The sequence below is a fragment of the Schistocerca serialis genome, chromosome 1 (genome assembly GCF_023864345.2).
Source record: "Schistocerca serialis cubense isolate TAMUIC-IGC-003099 chromosome 1, iqSchSeri2.2, whole genome shotgun sequence".
NCBI classification, from domain to species: Eukaryota; Metazoa; Arthropoda; class Insecta; order Orthoptera; family Acrididae; genus Schistocerca; species Schistocerca serialis.
The window spans coordinates 113,786,842-113,813,176 of NC_064638.1; the positions used below are offsets into that span (position 1 = coordinate 113,786,842).

At 39.0% G+C, this 26,335-nt stretch overlaps 1 protein-coding gene across 1 annotated transcript in view; it reads left to right on the forward strand.

Moving 5' to 3' along the window:
• Window positions 1–26,335, forward strand: part of LOC126463070 (transmembrane protein 120 homolog) — a 65,359-nt gene that overhangs the window by 33,187 nt on the left and 5,837 nt on the right. Inside the window, exons 5-7 of the mRNA XM_050096124.1 lie at window positions 2,014–2,231; window positions 11,630–11,853; window positions 11,972–12,106. Of these exons, the coding sequence (XP_049952081.1) occupies window positions 2,014–2,231; window positions 11,630–11,853; window positions 11,972–12,106 (577 nt within the window). The remainder of the gene's footprint in view (window positions 1–2,013; window positions 2,232–11,629; window positions 11,854–11,971; window positions 12,107–26,335) is intronic.

Below are 26,335 nucleotides of genomic sequence, written 5' to 3' on the forward strand. Positions count from 1 at the left end.
TCCTCTTCCTGACCACTTTTCTCACCTGGCTTTCTCTGTTCTTTGTCTTCACTTTCCTTATCTGTGACTAAGATTGAAGCCTGCCATTCAGTTTCTCAGATGTTCCGATCTCACCTTCCCTACCCTCTGTGCATTTTGTTTTATTGATCCTGTGCAGTTTGTTAGGATTCATTTGATAACGTTCGAATAGTCTCATATCCTCCAGAACCCTTTCCTCACCTTTGCCACTTAAAAGTATCTTTTGTTCTAAAACTTAGTTTTTGTTAGCTTTTTTGCATGTTGTCTCTGTTTGCTTAGCATCGTTAGATTCCGATTATATTCTACCACAGTTGCATTTACAGAGTTTGTATCTTGATTTAATATAACTTGGAAATATGAGTTACCAAGATACAACTTAATGTTATGCGAGACAGGGTAGTGGAAATGTAAAGTTACAGTACAGAAGTAGTTATATTATTGTTGAAGATTCCATAACCTTAACTTTTCTATTACGTATGCAACACGTATTTTTCCTTGCTCCACCTCCTACCCCCCCTCCTTCCCAACTCCCCGCGCACGCACGCTCAAGCACACACAACAAAACTATGAACTCATTGGCAGAAGAATCAGATCTTACTAATGTAACATCTCACCAAAACTTGATAACAGCTGAAAACTGCTGTGACTTCAATGAAAAAAATTCTGATTGTATGTCATCAAGGTCCAACCATTCCTGCCACAACCCACACAGCTTGGCCAGATTGTGTGGCATTCAGAACATTTTTCCTGACTGTCAGTTGGTTTAAACTACATGAACTTTGCAAGCCATTAAATGTCTGTGGTTCCCCATAAATATTCTTCATGTTATGAAGTCATAATGGCATATATGAGGATTGTAATATTGGGAAGTATGGCTAATAATGTTACACCATTTATGTAGATGATAAATACGAAACCAGGGTTCTTTTGTACCTCTATACTCATTCTGATTCAACACATGGGTAATCCCAATGAAAAGAATCATTTTCTTGTTATTAAAATATCTAAAGAAGGCTTTCCAAAATATATGACGTTGTTATGCAAACATTCACATACAGGCAGAAATGTAACTTTCATGATCACATTGCAATTACCCAATCCTGTACGTACAAATGTTGATCTCTTTGCTCGCTGTAACTGGCAGCTTTATAGGCAAAAGTAAACAACAAACTCAAATACAATTTTGTTACAAATATTGCAGTGATAAAATTTCCTGTGGAGTGTGGACTCTGAAACAAATTGGAAAGAACCAATGTAGATGTACTGCAGCAATTTGAATCGAGTAGGAAAAGAATTTTTCCTATAAACTGCGACAAGCTTCTCGACTGGCCCCAAAATGACACTCTTGATGTCAATTTTTCTGGGAATTTCTGAGAAACAAGGATGTTTGCCACTGTCAATATGAAGCATCGCATTTAATGTTAAATTTGCAAATTTTGTGCTGCTTTTTCAATGTATGACTGTTAAGTATACCTGGAAACAGTCGCTTTTATTGCTGCTCCATCAGAGCAGCTGTGAATGAAACAAGACTTTATGCATTTTTGTGCAAGACATCTGGCACACTCTGAACACAATTATATAATCTGCATGCAGCTGCCACATACTCTACTTTATTCTATATCGTGCAGAAGCACATAAAATTAATGAGCTTCGAAATGCTAGGCGACATTTTAGAGTTTATGTATTTTAACTCCCCCACCAATCCAGTTTTCCACACTTTGAATCCATTCATCACATTGTTCTGCTCATCAGTTGAGAGAGATAGAGAGAGAGAGGGGGGGGGGGGGGGGGGGAAGATATTGGTAACATTTAATCTTAAGTAATTCCTAGAACAATTTAACTAATGAGTAAATTCAGCAGTTAGCCAATCTATTCATAACACTTTGTTTTATACGTAATAAAAGTGACAATTTTCCTATATTGCATTTGTAACTAGTATTTTTTCTACAGACTAAGATGTGCAGACACATTTACTTTAACATCATTCTTTTTCAGGGTTTTGGAGCTTTGTTTGCTTTTCCTGTTGGTTTGGTACTACTGTACTCTGACTATAAGAGAAAGTATATTGAAAGTTAATGGATCCCGCATCAAAGGATGGTGGCGACTACACCACTTTATCTCAACGGTTGAAGCAGCTATTCTCTTGATATGGCCTAACAACAGTGCTTGGTATCAGTTCCGAACGCAATTCATGTGGTTCAATGTATACATTAGTAAGAAACTTGGCCTTTATTATCCACCTACCTAAACATTTTAGTAACAATCTTACATTAAATTGAATATGTACTCTATTTCTAATGGGTTACTCATTTCCTTCTTTTATAATTATTGCATGTTTTATATATGTTTAGATACCAATTGTTGCTTTTCCGTGTTATGTTAATAATGAGTGGCGTCCTGCATAGCTTGTGCCCGCTTATAAAACTGGGTATTGACGTATCACGTGGTCGGAGAATTTTCAGAATTTTTTAACATTCCTGTGTTATTTCATTTATTCTATTACGTGTCTGAAGTTTGGTTTTGGGAGTAAAATTAGATTACCATGTTTAATTTTGAGGGCCATTGATATATTAAGCATGACTAATAATGTATTTGTTCAGACACTCAAAATTTATTTTTGATATCTATGTTTTTTGGAATGAGTCACTCTTGAGATATTATAATCAGTAAAAAACATATCAGACAATGGAAACCATTTTCCACGACAGATTTTCTACAAGATAAATTAAATCAAAATCAAGACTAGCAACTTGCAAATGGTTTTTATATATGCATGAAAAGTAAGTCCACTTTTTTTATAGACTGGAATATGCAGTTCTTGACCACTTTTAAGATACAACGTTGCTGCAGACCTTACTTGGCGAGTTACCGTGATATGTGTGTGAAAAATTGGATAAAAAATGTGAATTGCTAGTAGGAAACATGTATGCCATAATTTTATACTACTGTTTTCTGAATTTCTCAATTTTGTAAAAGCTCATGAAAAATGTTCGGGGTAGTATAAGCTAAATACCATGATGTAATATGTGTAGAAATGCATGTTCTTGATTTTTTCTTTTTTTTTTTTTTATGCCCATTGCTCAGATAATCCCTGTTATGAAATTACAGAATTATTACAAACAACAGTGAATAGAAGAATTGATTCTGCAGTACAGTATCTGCTTAATGACTGCAGATAATATGATCATTTTGTTATGTTCACTAAAAATATATTTTTGCTATTTTCAACATATATCCTAATCTCTAGCCTGGCAAGCTTTCTCGCACAGTCCTTCAATGTGGTAACTATGCATACAAGTGTTCAGAAAGCCACACCTTTAATGCAATTCCCCAGCTTTTTGATCTGTGATCTGTTGCAGTAACTTAAACAGTTCTTTTTCCAAGTTGATCTTGGTCTTCTTTTCGTTTTTTTAGGCTGTTCAAGCTTTCAGCAACTGATGATTATATCTGTTAAGAAGCAGCATTACTTTCTCAACCATGAGGTGTGCTTCTCCACTTTAAGATATTCCTCAACATTCTTCCTTTACCTCTGCATTTACATCTACGTCCATACTCTGCAAATCAGTATGAAGTACATGGTGGAGTGTAATTCCTGTCGAACAAGTTATCAGGGCTGCTTCTTGTTCCATTCATATATGGAGAGCACAAAGAATTGGTGCTTTAATGTCAGTTCATGCTGTAGCTGGTGTATTCTCATTCTTGTGAGTGCTATGGGAGTGATAAGTGGGGAATTGAAGTATACTCTTAGTTTCTTCACTTAGAGATTGGGTCCCAGGTTTGGTTCCCAGCTGGGTTGGTGACTTTCTCTGGTCGGGAACAGTGTGTTTGTGTTGTTCTCATCATTTCATCATCATACGTGAAAGTGGCTAGATTGGACTGTGTATAGTTTGGGTCTTTGTAAGGGTGCTGACTGCACAGTTGAGTGCCCCACAAACCAATCATTTCATGGGTTAGTTTGTGTCTATCTTCAAGAATTTGTGAGGTCAGTTTTTCAGCATCTCACTGATGCTCTCTTATGGACCAAACAGACCTGTGACCATATGTGCTGCCTGCCTTTCATACATGTCAAATATACCCCACTAGTCCTATGTGATTTGTCTTCCACATGCTTGAGCAATATTCTGGGATATGTTATGTAAGCAGTCTGCTTTGAAGACTGATAGCATTTCCCTGCCTGGAAATCTGCCACCTGCGTTACTTGCAAAGGAGCCTACGTGATCCTTCCATTTCATATCCCAAGTATTTGTATGAGTTGACTGATTCCAGTAGTGACTCATTGATGATGTAGTCATAGGATACTACATTTTTCGTTTTGTACAGTGCACAGTTTTACATTTCTGAACATTTAAAGCAAGTTGCCAATCTTTGGACCACTTTGAAATCTTATCAAGAGCTGACTGAATGTTTGTGCAGCTTTTTTCAAACAGTACTGATTTATAGATGACTGCATCGTATGCGAAAAGTTCGAGGTTGCTCTTAATATTATCTGCAAAGTCGTTAATATTACAAAATGAACAGAAATGGTCCCAACAAACTTCCCTGGGGCACATCTGAAGTTATTTCTGCATCTGTTGATGACTCTCTGTCCAAGATAACATTCTGCATCCTCCTTACCAAAAAAAAATCTTCAGTCAAGTTGCAAATTTTGCTAAATAGCCCGTATGATTGTACTTTAGGTAAAGCAGTTTCTCAGATGCAAAGTTTGCGGAACACACTTATTCTGTACCATCTAAGCATTGACTAGCATACTACTGATCTCTTTCGTATGCACTTGTAATTACATGACACTTACTAGACAACTGTATAGACAGAACCAAATAAAGTTTCTCTCTCTTACAATGCCAGGTCTCTCAGCTGACTCTTATATTGTTATGTGTAATATGTATGTTGTAGAGATCATCCAGCTATCCAACAATTGACATGGCACCAGATCATAGCTTAGAGCACTCTGATACATTGCTTTATTTGTGCACAGGTGCACATATTATTTTACAAGCAGTATGTTACACATTCTTTTTTCAAATTGGCCTTGGTCAGACATTGCACAGTGTTGGTAACTGAAAAGGTGATTCTTATTTGCAGCTAATGAAACTATATCAAAATCCCTGAAAGGGGCTTGATACAGCTCTGCACCATTGTTTAGTAAACAAAATACCAGCTTACCAAGTATTAAACCAGATTTGTGATAGGATATGAGTCATCCTTGCAAATAGAACTCAACACACTGTCCCTAATGGAACAAAATCGACAAATATAATTTTGGAAGTACCGTAAGGGAGTGTTGTAGGAGTGTGTCTATTTACAATTTGTATTGATGATCTAGGGGATAATATCCTGTGCTCCTTGAAGCTGTTTGTGAATGATGCTGTTGTCTGTAGGAAGGTTGTAGTCCCAGAAGACAATTGAAATGGAGAAGACCTGCAGAGGATGGGCTGTTGACCCTGAACACGAATAAATGTAACGTATTGCCCAAGAACTGGTGAAGAGATTCACTACTGGCAGCAAAGTACAGTGTTGGTAACAGATCAATGGAGACAGTAACTACTGTAATATATGTAGGGATAATCACCCAGAGTGATCTTAAGTTGAAAGACCACATAAAACAAATAGTAGGAAAAGCTACTGCCAGACTGAGATTCATTAGGACAATCTTAAGAAATTTGTCATCCATGAAGGAAGTGGCTTATGAAACACTTGTTAAACTGATTCTTGAATATTGTTCCTCAGTCTGGGAATGTTACCAAGCTGGTTTTACAGAAGAGATGGAGAAGCTTCAACAAAGAATGGCATGTCTTGTCACTTGAAATGGGACCATTATGGAGGTGCTCAACAAATTCCAGTGGCACACACTACAAAGAGGCATTATACATCATGGACAGGTTCACTGTTGAAGTTTAGAGAGTACATGTTCCAAGAAGTCAGAGAACATAATACTTTCTCCTGCATGTGTCTCATGAAATGATCACATTGAGAAAATACGAGAAATTTGCCACACAAGTGTTTCATCGACAGTCATGCTTCCCATTGCCATTCTTGAATGGAACAGGAAAGGGGGAACACGCCTTAAGATCTCTTGTAGATGGGGTAGATGTCACTTTTAAAATCACTAGTCTTGATACAAATCAATACAAAAGGCATTTATTGGGTGATTTCTGAGTTTGAGCTGGAACTTGCATCCCTATGCATGTTTGTCACAAATACAAATTTTTAGTTCCCAAAAAACTTGCTACAGCAACACATGTTAATACGTTTTATTTATAACATGTTCAGGATTCTGTTTGTACCATCTGAATATACTGGGTTTTGATGTAGGCAAAAATGATTGAAATGCGAGAATTTTCTAAAATGAAGAGAGATATTGCATATAAGATTATCCTAACCAGAGTGAAAACGACTACATGCACCGTTAGTGTGGTATTATAAAAGCAAATGCTAGACATACTGAGAGCATCGCAGTTATTTCACATTCAAACTGTAATATACTTGGGGATGTGGTCATAAGAAATACACACATAGACTCTGGTACAGTATAATTGTCTGTGAAAAGAGGAGGGTTTCACAGCAATGATATTTGATGTGTGCAGAATTCTTAACATACCTTTGTTACTGAGTGAGATGGTGCAGTGGTTAGCACACTGGACTCACATTTGGAAGGAAGACTGTTCAAACACGCGTCCGGCCATCCTGATTTATGTTTCCCGTGATTTCCCTGAATCACTTCAGGCAAGTGCTGGGATGTTTGCTTTGAAAGGGCACAATTGATTTCATTCCCCATCCTTCCCTCATCTGATGGGACTGATCACCATGCTGTTTGGTCCCCTCCTCAAAATCTAACAACCAATGGCTTTATTTTACTTTGACATCAGTTGCACTCCACTGCCCTTAGAAAAAAAAAAGACTGAATTTTTATGTTTATAAAGATTGCTGTTATTTCAAACTTCATTATTTTGTGATCAGTGATCAGATTTCATTGCTGCAGTTGCAAAATTAAGTTATTAATCAGTGAGATATATCTTGGGTTCCATTTTTAGCAAGATTATCAGCCAATATGAAATGAAACTAATAAACATTAGAGAGCTCCTAAAAAGTACAAACTCAGGGTTGGAGAACATGAGATACCTGTCTTTGCACGGGATGTTACATCTACATACATATACCTCAAGCCACTATATGGTGTGTGGTGGAGGGTGATTTGTCCCATTGTTAGTCATTCCTTTTCCTCTTCCACTTGCAAATGGGGTATGGGTAACAGATTTGCCTGCATTACTCTATTCAAGCCATCATCTCTGTTATATTGTTCTTAAGATACACATTTGAGACAGTAGAATTGTTTTGCAGTCTGTCACAGATGTTAGTTTACTAAACTTTTTAATAGGATTTTGTAAAAACAATGTTTTTTTTTTCCTACAATTCTCATATTGATCGACCTGACCCATTACCAGTCTAGCAGTACACTTCTGAATTGTTTCGATGTTTGCCTTTAATCCAAACTGGTCTGGACAACAAACATTTCAGCAGTTTGCAAAGTGTTCAGCATGTGGTCTCCTTTCTAGGCTGACTGTATTCTTTTTAGAATGTTCCCAATATTTCATTATACATCATGGACAGGTTCACTGTTGAAGTTTAGAGAGTACATGTTCCAAGAAGTCAGAGAACATAATACTTTCTCCTGCATGTGTCTCATGAAATGATCACATTGAGAAAATACGAGAAATTTGCCACACAAGTGTTTCATCAACAGTCATGCTTCCCATTGCCATTCTTGAATGGAACAGGAAAGGGGAACACACTTTAAGATCTCTTGTAGATGGGGTAGATGTCACTTTTAAAATCACTAGTCTTGATACAAATCAACACAAAAGGCGTGCTATTGGCTGATGTCTTCTCACAGCCATCTCTTCTCTCTCGTTCCCTGTGCTGACCATTCACCTACATTACAACTGACGTAACATGCTTGTTCCATTTAATGCCACTTTGTAATGCTACACATTGATCTTCAGTATGACCGAGAGACATGCCATTAATATTGTATTTGAACATTACAGGAATATTGTTAAATCCATCCTAGTCATAATCAAATGTTTGGTGTCTAGGAAACCCGCTTTCTCAGGTCACTATACAACATTCAAACAAATTGTATTAATGAGTTTTATTACAAAAGGGAAAGATTACAATACTTTACTTTGACTGTTACACAGACATGTCGCAAGCAAAGAGTGACATACGAAATAAACAAGCTTCTTCAATATGAAAGATGCCTTAGTCGCTGCTATAAAAGTGCGTAATCTTGAAGCTGCTGTTCAAGTGGACCGCGACCAGTCGGGCACGGTGCTTGTGTCCTCTTCACGTAGGGCCCACTGCCGTCGCGTTGTTGTCCTGGAGAGGAGTTGGTCTGCGTGCTATTGGCTGATGTCTTCTCACAGCCATCTCTTCTCTCTCGCTCCCTGTGATTGAGTTTATGCCATCACAAATATTTCTACAACCTATCCACAGTAACTTACATTTATCCGCGTTTAAAGTAAGCTGTCATTCATGGTACCACATAGAAAACCTATCGGTCACTCAATGGCGACAGTTTTCTGTAAACACCACCATCAGTGAACAGTCTGATTGTTACTCTCCACATGGCGGATGGACCATTAAAACTTACTTTAAACTGTATGTTAAAAATGTATATGAGAAGTGGAACTTAACATATCAAAGTTGTAAAACCAAATTGGATTAACAAAAACTTTGGGAGTGATTAAAATCAACTTCGTGGGTTTTGAGGATGGCATTACTGTACCATTGGACAGCCTGAAGAAGTATCTAATCTAGTACTTACCTTTTGCATCTTTACATCACTGCTAACTGGAGCCATGTCATGACAACACAATCACTCCCAGGCCACCCTTGCTTTACGTGGTTCTGTTTTCTTTTCATTAATCCGTTTTCAGTCTCATAGGGGCACTGTTTTCTATACATCCCCTTTTGTTTCTTGATTTTTGTCTGTTTTTTCAGCTAATAACCTATGTGGTTTTCGAGTCCTCTGTTAAAAGAATTGCATTGTTAGTTTTTTGTCTCATCTTGCCCTATGTTACTTCAGTGTCCCTGGAATTCTCAATGGCTGTCAGCTACATGGCAAGTGTTATTTGCTCAGCACGTGTCTTCTCTCTTTGCCAATTGGAGGACTCTCTAGTACAAAAGTTAGTGCATTTCAGGCCACTAGCGTGTTTACGGAACTGTTGCCACTGTTAAAGTAGAAATCTTTTCTAATTGTAATTACAATATATGTAAAAGGTAGCAGAAGAAACTGAGAGGACAAATACAGAAGGAAAGGTCAAAATGGGAGGTAATCACAGAGACCATATTTAGTGGAAGAAAATCAGAAAGGGAAGTGAAAAGGAATGAAGTAGTCAGATAACAAAATTAAAATAAGAGCCAAAGGCAGAGGACAAGGAGTAAACAGGGTAAAGTGGAAGAGAAATTGAGCTCTTGGGAGCTCTTCTTCCATGGTAAACATTATTAGTTGCTTCAACATTTTAGGGATTTATTTTGAAAAGCAAAGCCAATCAGAGCACTCAACAGTAGCCACTAATGAGCAAAAATAAGTTGTGATGGAAATTGCAGCCACCAGCAAATTTAATGTGTTCTTGAGACTAGAATAAAGCCACATACTTAAGATCTTTAGAGTTTGTCAGGAACTCTAAAATGTGTGCTGGGTATACCACAGTATCTAAAGCAGAGCAGAAATTGCAGTGTTTGAAGTTATCGAGACAGGTAATTGATGGATTTTTCCAGTAGCTCAAAATCAGTATTTTTATATTATAGTTAAAGTTGTAAAATTGTTGTAAAGTTTCAACCGAATATGAAGCAACACTTGTGTATCTGTGGGTTCCTATATTATGCTTTACCAATAAAAGTAAATAGAGCAAAGATTGTCTGGAAAATACTATGTCTTTTCTTCAATATTAATGGACAATCATTACAATGGTAATTGCAGAATGTAAGACTGTAATTGAAAACTGTTGGAGTTGGGATTCCTAATCAATCCATAAGAATCCAGCAGCAGCTTAAGGTTGACCTGTAAGGAATTGTTTCACTAAAACACTGCTTCCTTACAGGACTTGAAATGGTCTAAGCTTTTCCTCATGGTCAAATCTACACTCTTTTGTAACCACAATGCTGTCTATATTTCATTCCACTTCATTTCTTTCTTTTCTCAAAAGTGAAAGAAATCATCAATTTGCTTACAGTTGAGTGCTGTTATGTAAAAGTGGCTGTCACCTAAGAAAGCTTTCCTGAAGAAACTACTCACAGACATTGTATCAGTCTTAGATAGCACTTTGGAAATGCAGGGAATTTGTATTTCTTTCTCAAATATATCAAATTCTTGCTATTACATTCTCTGACAGACATAATCTTACTTGTGTATACTGAGAGTAAATGTCTTTCTTATTAAAATTTTTTTGTGTATCATTCTGATATAAGAAACTGAAAAGTGATGACATAAGTATTCCGAATGAAGTGACCTATATGTGATTCTTGTTTTGAGGACATTGCTAGTGGTAGACTGCTTGGCAGTACTAATTATTTCATGAAAGTTTTGGTATACACTGGAATGATTTTATGAAGAATTACCTTATTTTTAAATTTAGTGATATTTAGAAATAATTCGTCCAGTGCCATGTCATTTTTCCTCTCACAGCATGAAATAAAAGTTAATATAACTTTGTGATAATGTTTGGGGCCTTTAGTATCTTCATGGAGAAGTACTTCTCGGACTTTTTACTTTAACCTTATGTTGTTTGAGGTACACAGTCGGCAAGGTCTAGTTCAGTTTCTGTTCTTTGCATCTTCTTAGCTGTATATGATTACACAATTGTTTCCATTTTCTGCTGAAACTGGGATTTCTGAAGGTCACACACACTAATTGCACTACATCACATTTGCAAAGTTTTTGTTTTGGCAGATTTTGTTTCCTTCAGTATTTCTTCTGTTTTCAGACTTTTAACTGCTTTTTGATGTATTTTCACGTGCCTTCAATGTTTTTTGTGCTTAACTTTTTGTGAGTTAATGGTTCTTAACTTTTTGTGAGTTAATGGTTCTTAACCTTTTGTGAGTTAATGGTTCTTAACCTTTTGTGAGTTAATGGTTCTTAACCTTTTGTGAGTTAATGGTTCTTAACCTTTTGTGAGTTAATGGTTCTTAACCTTTTGTGAGTTAATGGTTCTTAACCTTTTGTGAGTTAATGGTTCTTAACCTTTTGTGAGTTAATGGTTCTTAACCTTTTGTGAGTTAATGGTTCTTAACCTTTTGTGAGTTAATGATTCATTCTTTTTCTTCTGTGTTTAATTTTTCTTTGACTTTTTTATACATTTCTAGATTTTAACACTGCCATTTTATTAGCATTTCACTTCATTTCATTTTGGGATTCAGTGTTGTGTAACTGTGATACATTTACACACTTTGTGCTTTCTGATTTTCTTCTTAAGTTCCTCAAAGTGGGCGCCTTTGTATCTGAAAGTCAGACGTCTTTGCTATAGTGATTTTTCAGTTTGATTTATTATTCTCACAAATTAGTGAAACACTTGCTGTAAAACTATACACAATATATGAATGTCTTTTGCAGGTATTGTACAGTACTTGCAGTTCAGGTATCAGCAAGGAATTCTTTACCGTCTGAAAGCTCTTGGGGAACGACATAACATGGATATAACTATTGAAGGCTTTCATTCGTGGATGTGGCGTGGTCTGGGGTTTCTTCTACCCTTCCTTTTTGTTGGATACGTTTTTCAGCTCGTTAATGCATACACATTGTACAACTTGTCATTCCACCCTGAAGCAACTTGGCAGGTAATTATAAAATTTACATTGATTGTTATTGACTATAAATGTCTAATTCATAAAACATTCTATGGCCAAGGGTGGATCGTGACATTTTGGAAGCAATTAAGTAATTTTTTATTTCTAGGTCCCCGTGTCTTCGGGATTATTCTTTGTGTTATTCATTGGCAATGCTGTCACCACATCACTGGTTATTCCCCAAAAGCTGAGAGAGCAGTACAATAGTGGTAGTAAACCCATGGGGAGCCACAGTAAGACCCAGGTAAGACAGTTTTAACCCCTTAACATACCCCTCACTCACTAATATAATACAGTTGCCACTGTTATGAACTGTAAATGAAATGTGATTAAATGATTTTAAAGACTAATAAAATGGACAATATATTGTAATTTCCTAAATTTACATCAAAGAGCTCCATAAGCAAAAATAATTGTGAATAAAAATGGTGCTTTCTTTTTCTGTGTGCTTTACTTTAAAACAAAGGCAATGGCCTTGCCGCAGTGGCTACACCGGTTCCCGTGAGATCACCGAAGTTGAGCGCTGTCGGGCGTCGTCGATACTTGGATGGGTGATCATCCAGGCTGCCATGCGCTGTTGCCATTTTTCGGGGTGCACCCAGCCTCGTGATGCCAATTGAGGAGCTACTCGACTGAATAGTAGCGGCTTTGGTCAAGAGTACCATCATAATGATCAGGAGAGCTGTGGGCTGACCCCACGCCCCTCCTATCCGCATCCTCCACTGAGGATGACACGGCGGTCGGATGGTCCCGGTAGGCCACTCGTGGCCTGAAGACGGAGTGCTTTTTTAAAAAAGAAAAACAACAGTATCAAATAACATGCAACTTGGAAATTGAAAACCCTTTTAATCTCGTGCCATACTTTGATGAGTCTAACTTGTGATAACAATTTTGGGCCGAACATGAATATCTCGAGTCAATTGAGGAAACAAATGTGGACCTAATGTAAACATTAAGAAGTCACACTCACGGGGAACGAAAGTCGGTTCAAACATAAAACATCACGAGTCTAACTTGTGAGACACACTTGTCATTTAAAATTTTGGTCTTGTTCTTACCATTACACCACAATAATTAGTCACAATGCATTAAATCTGTGTTATAAAGAAAGTGTACTAGTGATTTTGTACTTCAGTTTTTGAAGAAAAATTTAATAAGACCCTTCATAATGTTAAGAGAACGTGTTGTGAAGTAGCGATGGAAGAATCTAGTGGCAGAAAAATGATTGTACAAAATAGAAAGCATGCAGAATTTAATAGAACAGGAAAATTTAATACCTAAGTAATGTCTGTCTTGGATTTGGCAGGAAGAGAAACACGCACCATTAATTTGGAAATATTCTGAGACTCAAGGCATAAAAGCATCTGTTTCAAATCTGTTGGGTGAAAACCCAGGATTATTAGAACTATTTTCAGTTATGTTTGATGAAAAATTTTGAGAAACACTTATTACAGAAACAAATCTCTTCACACGTCGGATAATAGACAATGAGTGGAAAAACCCGAAAAAGGACAACACTTATTACTTTGTTACTTTTGATGAAATGAAGGTGTAATATGCACTGTGCATTTTGATTTTTCGAGTCAGATAACCAAGTATTCAAATTTATTGGTCTAAAAGACTAGTAGTAAACCACCATTATTTAAAAAGATAATGCCTTTTAAAAGACTTAAACAAATTTAGAAAAAATAGGAAATTTGTGGTAAGTTCTTATGGGACCAAACTGCTGAGGTCATCGGTCCCTAGGCTTACACACTACTTAAACTAACGGCAAACACACACACACACACACACACACACACACACACACACACACACACACACACACACACACACATATATATATATATTCATTCATGCAAATGTAATTCGCATACGTATATATGACCACTGCCTGCTGAGGGGTGTGTGCTCCAGAAAAGACGTCCTAATGCTTCAGTCTCTATTTGATGTTCCCCCCTTCAGAAATGCTTGTCTTGACATTGCCAGCCTACATTTTATATCCTCTCTCCTTTGGCTGTGATCAGCTATTTTGCTGCCCGAATAGTAAAACTCATCCACTATTTTTCAATGTCTCATTTCATAATCTAATTTCCTCACCACCTCCTTTCAACACACTGTCCATTATGTTTAAATAGTCTTCAAAGTCCTTTGCTGCCTGTGAACAAATTACAGTTTTATTGCAAACCTGAATTTTTATTTCTTCTCTTTGGACTGTAATTCCTACGCCAAAATTTTCTTTGGTTTCCTTCATTGTTTTCTCATTGTAGATTGAATAACATCAGGAATGGTCTACAACCTTGTCTCACTCCTTTCTCAACCACTCCTTCCCTTTCATTCCCCTCACCTCATACAACTGCCATTTGGTTTCTTTACATGTTGTAAATGGCCTTTTGCTCCCTGTATTTTACCCCTTCTACCTTCAACATTTCAGAGTATTCCAGTCAACATTGCCAAAAGCTTTGTCTACAAACGTTAAAAACGTAGGTTTACCTTTCCTTACCCTGTCGTCTGAGAAAAGTTGTAGTGGCAGTATTGGCTCACATTTTCCTACATTTCTCTGAAATTGAAACTGATTGTTCCCGAGGTCAGCTTATAACAGTTTTTCCATTCATCTGTAAAGAATTGGTATTAGTATAGCCACACCTGTCAGCAGCTGCTTTCTTCAGATTTGGCTTTATTACATTCTTGAAGTCTCATGGTATCTCACACATCTTGCATATCAGATGGAAGAGTTTTGTCATGGCTGGCTCTCCCAAGGCTATTAGTAGTTATAACTGAATATCATCTCCTCCCGGGGCCTTAGGTCTCTGAGTGCTCTGTCAGATTCTTCTCGCATTATCATATCTCCCATCTCTTCATCTGTGTCCTCTTCCGTTTTTATAATATTGCCAATTTCATCTCCATTGTATTGACCGTTTCACCTTTCAGGTGTCCCTTCTTTGCTTAGGAATGGTTTTCCATCTGAGCTCTTGATATTCATACAGATGCTCCTCTTTTCTACAAGGACATCTTTAATTTTCCTGATTGTAGTATCTATCTTTCTCCTATTGATATATGCTCCTAAATACTTAAATTTGTCCTCTAGCCTCTCCTGTTTAGTCATTTGAACTTCCTGTCAGTCTCACTTTTTAGACATTTGTATTCCCTTTCACCTGCTTCATTTGCTACATTTTTATATTTTCTTCTTTCATCAGATAAATTCAGTAGCTCTTGTGTTATCCAAGGATTTCTACTAGGCCTTGCCTTTTTACGTATTTGATCCTCTGCTGCCTTCACTATTTCATCTCTTAAAGTTACCCGGATTGTTCTACTTTGTCCCTTTCCCCTGTTCCAGTCAACTCTTGCCTAATGCTCCCTCTGAAACTCTGAGTGACCCCTAGTTCTTTCAGCTTAGCCAGGTCCCATCTTAATTTCCTACTTTCTTGCAATTTCTTTAGTTTAACTCTACAGTTCATAACCAATAAATTGTGGTCAGAGTCCACACCTGCCCCTGAAATGTCTTATAATTTAAAATCTGGTTCCAAAAATCTCTGTTTTACTATTATATAATCAATCTGAAACCTTAGTGTGTCAAGGTCTCTTCCGTATATACAACCTTCTTTCATAATGCTTAAACAAAGTGTTAGTGATGACTAAATTATGCTCTGTGCAAAATTCTACCATTTGGGTTCCTCCTTCATTCCTCCTCCCACCCTCCAGTGAAAGCTTAACGCTCCGCTTCATTGCCCACACTCTGTGGCATGCAGATCCCACTACTCTACTCCGTATTTACCAGTCCCTAGTCTGTCCATTTTGTACTATGATTGCCTGGTTTATGGCTCAGTGGCACATTCAGCTTTGAAATTCTTGGATCCAGACCGTCATGGGGTAAGACTGGCCATTGGCGCCTTCCAGAATACTCTCATAGACAGTTTCCTTGCCAAAGTGGGGATCTTCCCTCCTCAGTTCCAACAATACCAACATTTGCTCACTTATACAATCATCATCCGACAATTTCCTAATTGTCCAGCTAGTCAAATGGTGGTTTTTTATTTTTTATTTTTTTCTCTAGTGGCAAATACAGTATTACAAACATGTCAAAATATAAATATAGAATTTTTATACAGAAACAATATTGTAATATAAACTATAATCTTGGGTGTCTTCAGGTGCAATTTCTTCAGAAGGAATGTAATAACACAACACCAAGAAGTGGATATTGTCAGCAATGCTAGGTATGGATTTGAAAGTGCAAATAAGACCTCTCCTCACATGGAGGTGGAACAACATCTAGTAAGCTAGTACCCCTCTAATAAATCCACCTTGCCAAAGAGACTATGGCTGCAAGGTGCCATCTTCCTTCTGTTCCTCCCAGGAGGAGGGAGTCTTACCAAATTAACTCAATTTTATCTTACATAATTAGCCACTTCCCTCTTTCCAGTTTCAGAGCCTTACAGACAGTACCTCACATTTCAGTGCACTGCCCCCTCCTTCTGGCTCTCCATGCCAAGTATGATCTCAGTTCTTTGCCTCCAATATTGGCAGAAGACATGTGAATCGTTGAAATGATTCTTATTTTCCTCCAAGAAAGTGGTTTTTATTCTTATTTTCAGATATAACCTTTTAAACTGCTTTCTGGGTGTGGCAGTTAATGTTGGGGTGTCTCTCACCAAATGCTTGGCCCAGCAACCCATCAACCCTACCACCTCTATCAGCTGTCTCTGTGCCTCCCTGTTAGTCTGTTTTGCTATTAGAGGCAGTTAGCCCTCATTTCTACAGCACCTTGTTTTACTTTATAGGGCTATCATCCGAGTGAAGACAAGACTTCAAGGATTTGTTACCCTTGATATTAACTCTTGACAAAATAACAGTTGAACAGCTTTTTGTGCTGCTTTAGAGTGAGTGAGTTCTATTCCGCATCAGTAACATTTTGACTCAAGCTGAGCCGTGGGGGATACCAGACTGCACCCAACCACTTACTAACATGATTATTTATCTCATCACATTTTACTGTTGTTGGTCCAGCTGATGCTCATTACTTGTTTAGCCTTCTCGCTTTCACTACTACAAATCTCATTGCTACAGGGCATTATTTTTGCTTTTGCTGTCTTAGCATTTGATTGCGTTGGCAGGGAGGTCAGATGTGGGTGAGGTGTTTGTATCCACAGTTGAGCCCTCATCTGCTCTGACACTCCTACTGTCCCACTTCAGATATTTTTCTTTTTTTTTTAAAAAAAAGGGAAAATACTAGGTAGGAATATGAACAGTGCATGAAAAAATAGATTGCTACATAAAGTAAAGATAACACACGAAGTTGCAGACAGGAACAAGTAAGACACTTACACATAAGCTTTCGGCCTCAGCCTTCATCGGAAAAGAGAAACACACACACACACACACACACCATTCATTCACACAAGCAAGCACACCTCATACACACATGACCTCCAACTCCACCAGATCGGGCCAGAATCCAACTATCACTTGCGATGGAGGCACCGATCTGGAGGGGAGGGGAAGGGGAAGAGGAATTGGAAGTGACACCAGTGTACGGGTGTAGGAAGAAAGGAGCCCTGTCTGGTGGTGTATGCAGCGACTAGAATGTCAACAGGCACAGCTTCAGAAGGTTGTGCGGCAGGGAGGCAAGGAAAATGGAGTGAAAAAGGAGAGGAGCAGGGACAAATGGGCAGGTGCATTGGCATAGGGTGGCAAACAAAGAAGGTGGGAGGCAAGGATGAAGAGGTGGTTATTGGGCAGAGGGGGTGGAAACTGTTGGGTGGAATGTGTAGGGCAATATGTTACCGTAGGTTGCGGCCGGGATGATTATGGGAGTGCAGGATGTTCTCTGAAATTTGTGGCACAGCAGTGGGGGGAACCCACATGGCACCCTTCTATGCCAACCTGTTTATGGTCTATCTAGAGAAGACCTTCCTAGCCAAATGCCTAGCCTCGTTCAGGTTCATTGATATCATCATGATCTGGGCTCAGCACAAAAACACTCTTTATCTTCATTCCTTCAAAACCTCAACATCTCTTCTCCCATCCACCTCACCTCGTCCTCCTCAACATGGCGTGCCACCTTCCTAGACGTTGACCTCCTCCTCTCTGAAGGCTCCAACCGCACCTCTGTCCACATTAAACCTGCCAACCACCAACAGTACCTGCATTTTGACAGTTGTCATTCCTTTGACACCAAAAAATCCACCTCCTCTCCCCCCCCCCCCCCCCCCCATACAGCCTGGCCACCTGGGGACAGCGTATCTGCAGTTACAAGAACTCTCTTGCCCAGTATGCTGAGGGCCTCACCAAGGTTTCCACAGACAGGCCCTATTTCCCCAAGACCTAGTCCACAAACATACCTCCCGTGCCAATTCCCCTTGCACACTAAATCCCCCACCCCCAAAAATCCTGGAAACCAGCCACACAGAAGTCCCCTCTTCATCACCCAGTCCCACCTTAGACTGGAACAACTGAACTGCATCCTTCACCAGGGCTTTGATTACCTATCGTCATGCCCTGAAATGAGGGACATCCTGCCCAATATACTTCCCATCCCTCATGAAGTGGTGTTCTGTCACCCTCCCAACCTCCATAATATCCTAATCTATCCCTAAGCTACTCCCAATCCCAACCCCTTGCCACAAGGATCATATCCCTGTGGAAGACCCAGGTGCAAGACCTGCCCAATCCACCCACACATTATTTCCTATTCCAGTCCTGTCACAGGTTTATCTTAGCCTATAAGGGACAGGGCCACTTGTGAAAGTACCAGTGTCATTTACCAGCTATGATGCAATCATCGTGGAGCTTTTTTTATATTGATATGACTACCAACCAGCTGTCCACCAGGATGAACGGCCACTGCCAAACTGTGGCCAAGAGCGAAGTACACCAGTTTGTGGCGCGACATGCAGCTAACCATAACATGTTTGATTTCAATGGCTACTTCACTATCCAAACCATCTGGATCTTCCCCTCCACCACTGCTTTTCGGAACTGCACAGATGGGACTTATCCTTAAAACACATTCTCCGCTTCTGTAATCAACCCAGCCTCCACCAACTGTAACATACTGTCCCCACCACCCTCCACCCAACAGTTTACACCTGCTCTGTCCTATCACCTCCTCCCCATTCTTGTCTCCCACCTTCCGTATTTGCCACCCTCTGCCAACGCACCTGCTAATCTTTCCCAACTCCTCTCCTTATTTGCTCCTGTTTCCCCATCTCTGTGCACCACAACCTACTGACTCTGTGCCTGATTGGATTCTAGTCCCTACACACTTTACCAGACACCACTCCTTTCTTCCTCCACCCGTACACTGCTATCTCTTCCCCTTCCCTGCCTCTCCAGATTGCTACTTCCATCCCATGTGATAGTTGCAGTTGTGTCTTGTGTGCGTGTGTGTCTTTCTCTTTTTTCAAAATCTTATGTGTAAGTGTCTTGGAATTGTGCCTGTCTGAAACATTGCATGTTATCTTTCCTTCTCTTTAAGTTTTTATCATCACTGGCATCAATATTGGTTTCAAGGTCTTGGTTTTTACTATTCCTATATATAATCTCATTTCAAACAAATTTCTGGCTCTCCAAGTAGACTATCCCTTGAACGAAGGACAGATGTTGTCACTGTTTAGTCATTTAAGCCTCTTTCCCCACCCCCCGCCCTCAAAAAAGAAACATATTTGGATAAAGCACCTGAAATCCATTTGAACCTACTTATGTAGTAAAGCTTTGGTCTCCCTCTGCAAATTTTAGCCCCCTACACTTCCCTCCATTACCAAATTAACTGTTCCTTTATGCCTCATAATGCATTCTATTCATTGATATCTTCTTTTAGTTGACTTATACCATAGATTCCTTTTCTAACAATTTCAATTCAGTTCCTCTTCATTAATTGTTTGATCTAAGCATTGTTCTGTATCACTACATTTCAAAACTTCTGTTCTCTTATAATCCGTGCTTCACTTCTATGTAAGGCTAATCTCTAGACATATAATTTGAGGAAATACTAACACTTGCAACTATATTAAAAACATTGCTCTTTTTCCAAACAGCTTTCTGTGCTATTGCAAGTCTACAATTGACATCCACTTTTCTTCTGGTGTTGACAGTTATTTTATTCTCCAAATATCAAAATGCAGCCACTACTGTCAGTGCCTCATTTCCTAATCTAACTTCCTGAGCATCACCTGTTGTAATTAGACTCCATTCAATTATCTTTGTTTAATTTTTATTGTTCATTGTATACCCTCTTTTCAGGACACTATTCCATACAACTGATCTTGCTCATCCTCTGCCATCTCTGACAAGATTACAATGTCATTGGCAAACCTCAGAGTTTCTATTTCTTCTACTTCAACTTTAATTTCCTTTCCAAATTTCTTCTTGCTTTCCGTCACCATTCAATGCACAGATGGAATAACATTGGGATAGGCCACAACTCTGTCTTCTTTGCATGCCCAACTGTAAAACGATAACTGCAGTCCAGCTTCTGTACAAGTCGCAAAAAACCTCTTACACTCTGAATTTTTCCTTCCTTTCTTCAGAAGTCCTAGTCAACATTTTCAAAAGCATTCTCTAAAACCTAAGTCTACATATACTAAAATATAGGTATGTTTTTACACCATTATGTCTTCTAAGATAAGTGGGACCAGCACTGCCTTGTAAATTTGTGCATTTCTTTAGGTCCCAGAATGGTCTTCTTTAACGTCAGCCTCTACCAGTCTTTCTGTTCCTCTCTAAATAATTTGTGTTAGTATTTTGCAACCAAACTCTGCTATTTATTGAACTAAAGGTTGTGTAATATTCACATCTGCCATTCTTGAGAAAGGCAATTATTACATTCTTCTTTAAGTCTTATGGTACTTCACTAGTATCACATCATGCAGACTAGGTGGAATACTTCTGCAATTGTTGGATCTCCCAAAGATCTCAATAATTCTGAGGGATTTCAACTACTCAATGTGCCTTGTTTTAGTTAAGTCTATCAGGGCTCCTTCCAAATTCTTCTCGCAGTGTTGTATCTCCCACCTCTGCTTCCTCTTCCCATTCTATTTGATTGACTTAAAGTTAGTTTCCCTTGTATAGTGCTTCTGTGTATTCATTTCACCTTTCAGCCTTCCCTTATCTGCTTATGCCCATATTATACTAAAAGAATTTTGTCACATTTTTTATTAAAAGAAATTTTATAAAATCTTGGATAGTGTACTAGAGTACTTTTAACAGATCTTTTGTGAAAGTTGAGTGGTGTCCTAGCTTTTTTCAAAAATGTTTGATAGTGCAATATGGCCCTTATTACAGACTTCTCATCTGAGCTCATGATGTGTACACCTGCTGCTGTTTTCTCCATTTGTTTGTTTTTCTAATTTTGCTACAGGCAGCATCTACCATTCCTACAGTCATACATGCGTCTACAGCTTTGTATTTCTCCTCTAGCAATTCTTGATTTGCCAATTTGTATTTCCTGTCAGTTTCATTTTTAGATGTCTGTATTCCATTTTTCCCGATTTATTTGTTGCATTTTTGTATGTTGTCTTTCATCAGTTAAATTCTGTATCTAGCAGAATTATGAAACTAATTGCTGGCCAGTACCAGTCTTCAGGAGAAATTTTGGTACTGCCAATAGACATCCATTAAAGTATGTGCACTAGCCTAGCTTTAGGAACTAATAGTTCCTTAATCTAGGAGGAGAGATGGAAGGAACTATTAATTCAGAAAGTAAGGTTAGTGTATGTACTTTAATGGGTGTCCATCGACAGTACTAGCGTTTATGCTGAAGATAGGTATTGATCAGCAATTCCGCCTCATAATTTTATCATTTTCTTAGGAGAACTTTCCCTCTGATACAAACTGTACATCTTGGGTAGATAAAAAAATCTAATCACCAAACGGCGTCAGGAGAACACGAATATAAAAAAGGTTTGTTATGCAAGCTTCAGGAGTCAGTGACTCCTCCTACCGGCAGGAAGGTTGAAGGGGAACGAAGAAGGGTGAAGGGAAAGGAACTGGAGAGCTTTAGGAAAAGGGGTGGAGTTTGGAAAAGTCACCCAAAACCCTGGGTCTGGAGACTTACTGGATAGGATGAAAAGGAAAGACTGACTGATTGGGGACTGCACCAGACGAGATTTGAAAACCTGAGAGCTTATAGTTCGAAGACTGGATAATATGCAGGACAGAGAGTACTGCTAAAACATTGTGTACAACTTGCTAAGAGTAAACAAAAAAGTACATATGTAATAGAGGTGGGAGGGGGTGGCGAAAAATACATAGGTCAGAAAGTGAAAGATGTAGAAAACTAAAATGGAGAAAGTAGTAGTTACTGTGAAGAAATGCTGAGACAGAAGAAGGCCAGGTGGGTGGCAATAACCGAGGGCGTGTTGTAGTGCTAGTTCCCACCTGCAGAGTTCTGGGAAAGTGGCATCTGGGGGAAGAATTTAAATGGTGCATGTGGTGAAACAGGTACCAGGGTCGCGACTGCTCTGCAGCAGGATATTGTGTGTTGCCAGTGTATGCCCTCTGCCTATGCCCATGTAAAAGGCTGAACAGTGTTTACATAATAGCTGGTGTATGACATGTCGATTCGCAGGTGGCTCTCCCTTTGATAGTATGTTCTGACAGTTACATAGCTGGTATAGGTCGCAGTAGGAGGGTGTATAGGGCAAGTCATGCAGTGGGTGGTCACAAGGGTGGAATCCATAGGGTAGGGAGATGGGTGCAGAAGGAGCATAGAGTCTGACACAGATATTGTGGGGAATGGAATGGTGACGAAATGCTATTCTTTGCATGATGGGCAAAAACTCAAGCAGAATGGATCTCATTTCAGAGCATGATTTTAGGAAGTCATGACATTGTCAAAGTAGCTGGTTAATACCAGGTGTACCGTATTGAAATGAGCGTTTTTTTTGTGAAAGTGAAACACTAATTTTGAATTGAAAAGTAAAAACATTTTATTCAAAGTACTGACCATTGTTTTCTATACATTCTGGTGAATACGGCGGGTGGGGTAGCAGTTCCCAGCCAAGTGTTTTGATTGTATCCTGATCCAGTTTTGCTTTGTGTGCAGGTGCATTGTCGTGTAAAAAAATTACTTTGCCATGTCTTCTGGCCCATTCTGCTCTTTTTTTCCGATCAATGCATAGTTCAAATTGATCATTTGTTGTCTGTAGCGATTAGTATTCACAGTTTTACCGGGTTTTAGAAGCTCGTGATGCACCACACCTTTCTGATCCCACCAAACACAGAGCTTTGTCTTCTTGCCGAATCGATCTGGTTTTGCAGTCGATGTTGATGTTGTCCCGGATTAACCCATGATTTTTCCTGTTTAGGATTCTTAAAATAAATCCATATTTCATTGCCAGTAACAATTCGATACAAAATTGATTTTCTTTCATGTCTTTGAAGCAAAATTTGACAAATGGTTTTTCGGTTTTCCATCTGTCTTTCATTCAATTCATGTAGCACCCATTTTCCACACTTTTGGATCTTTCCTATAGCTTTCAAATGGTCAGAAATTGTTTGTTGTGCAACATTTAGCATTGCTGCGATTTGCTTCTGACTAAAGTATCATCTTCATCCAATATTGCTTGCAATTCAGCGTCTTGGAACTTTTTGTGGTCTTCCACGTCCTTCATTTCTTACATCAAAATCATTATTTCTGAACCATTGAAACCATCTTTTGCATGTTGCTTCTGATAGAGCATGATCACCATATGCCTCGACAAGTATTTGATGCGACTCTGCAGCAATTTTTTTCTAATGAAAACAAAAAATTAATGCTTTCCGCAAATCATCACTTTCTGGTACAAAATTCGACATTTTAAACACGATGAAAACATGATGTTGTTTGTTCTATGACTTGGTGTATACTAAATATCTTTGACAGACGTCATACCAAACAAAACAAAAAAAAGGCCCACTCACAACAAATGTTCGCTATCGACACATTTGTATCTTTACGCTCATTTCATACCGGTACACCTGGTACATTCAAGACCAGGATAATACTGAGTGACAGGTGATGTGCTCCGAAGTCGTTTTTTGGAGGGATCAGCAGTACCAGGATTGGATGTGATGGCCTGGGAAATCTGCTTTGGATCTAGGCTGGTGGGGTAATTACATCCAGTGAATTCTGAGGTGAGAATGGTAGTGTATTGCTGTAAAGAATCCGCATCCAAACAATTATGTTGTAGTGTACGTTTTCTGGTACGACTTTCTTTTTCGCTTTGGCCAGTCTTTAAAATTTTCTCTCTCTTCATGACTTTCCCTATAAATTTTTGTCTCTTCCAATCATTTTTTATATCAAATGGACTACTTTTCTTGTGAAAAATTCTCACCCACTCAATACCTCTTTTCAGAATTTTTTCCTTGTTTTTCTTCCATTTTTCTATCTTTTTCCACCCTCCGTTTCTCTTTTTTGCCGCTTCTACCATTTCTAACACTCTAAACTGTCCTGTCACATATTATATTCATTCTTTTTGGAAATATTGATTTGCACTATCGGAAGTATGGTCCCATATGCTTCAGAAGTATGGTCCCATATGCTGTTTCTTGAAAACTGCTTCACCCTTGAGCTACTCCCAAAGGCCTAACATTGAAAGTCCTTCTCCACCATGGTCTTCTACAGTTTCAAATACAGAAACCTCTTGCGCTTACTCTGCTTACCTGTGACCTATATGCCTCATCTGCCAGTTTCCACTCGACCAGACGTCTCTCCTCTTACAAAATCCTGCAGTTATCTGCCTCTCATGTTTCCTTGGAACTATTATCCACCAAGCCAATTTCAGACACAACAGCATGCCAGACTGCACCTCTGAAAGCTATCCTGCCTTCTCCTAAACTACCTCAACAGTGGTGTTTCCTGTAGTGTCCCTCTTCAGCTCCCTAAACAGCCACTCCATCAACCACCATTCCTTTCCTATGAACTGAGCTTGCCCAACCTCCTTAACATCCCACCGCCTTTACCACTGCCTCCCAGACCAATAACAACTCATAATCACAAGAACCAGTCACAACAATACAGTCTTCTCAGCCTCTTGTGTGAAGCACTCTCCCCTCCTTAATTAACTGTATTATCCAAGGGTCTCTCTATCAGCCGTAAACCTGCCTTTAATCATGTTGCTTGTGTGAAAGACCTACTTTCTTTCACCCATAATGTCAGCTGGAAATACCACTTTCAAACCTGTCATTCAACCCTGCCTTAAGCAGTTTTGACTACAATCCCAACTTCATCCACTACCTCAAAATCATCCCTTACAATCCTTTCAAGAGCTCCTCACATGCAGTGTTGCTTCACAACCTTTCCTTAGGTCCCTACAATGTGACCCTAACCTATCCCCTGCAGAACTCCGGGCCTTTGGTCCCAAAAAGCTGATGACTTCATCATTATCCTCCCAGGAGACAAAGGATTAAGACTGTGGTACTAGACTGACAGGAGTATGTTAGTGAAGGTCTAAACCAGTTGTCTGACACCTCTACATACAGCATATGCCATCAAGACCCCATCTCTGTGATTAAAACTGACCCACAGTCCTTCCTTAAAACCTCAGGCCCCTTACAAGAACTAACACTCCAATCCATAGAACTTCTTACGCCACCCAAACCTTCTTCCTAAGATCCACAAACTCAATAATCCTGGCTGTCCAATAGTTTTGGGCTTCAAAGAACCCATCAAACTCTTATCTGCCTTAGTCAGCATCTGCATCCCATAATACGAAGACTTCCCTCCTATATTAAAGACACCAGCCATTTCCTAGATTGTCTGAAATCCTTGCTCGTCCCACTTCCACCACAAATCTTGCTTGCCATAATTGATGCCACCGCCATCTATTCCAATATCCTCCAAGTACATGGGCTGTCCGCTGCTGAACATTTCCTCAGTCAGCATCTATCTGATTCCAAACCTATGACATCTTCCTGCTCATCTTAATCAACTTCATACTTACCAACTATGACTGTACTTCTCCTTTGAGGGGCAGACATACAGACAGATCAGTGGTATGGCCATTGGAACCAGGATGACTCCTTCCTGTCGTGTTGTTGTGCTCTTCAGTCCAGAGACTGGTTTGACTGTGCAAGCTTCTTCATCTCCCAGAACCTACTGCAACCTACATCCTTATGAATCTGCTTAGTGTATTCATCTCTTGGTCTCCCTCTATGATTTTTACCCTCGACACATCACTCTAATACTAAATTGGTGATACCTTGATGCCTTAGAATGTGTCCTATCAACCGATCTCTTCTTCTAGTCAAGTTGTACCATAAATTCCTCTTCTCCCCAATTCTGTTCATTACCTCCTCATTAGTTACGTGATATACCCATCTAATCTTCAGCACTCTTCTGTAACACCACATTTCAAAAGCTTCTATTCTCTTCTTGTCTAAACTATTTATTGTCCATGTTTCACTTCCCTACATGGCTACACTCCATACAAATACTTTCAGAAAAGACTTTCTCACACTTAAATCCATACTTGATGTTAACAAATTTCTTCAG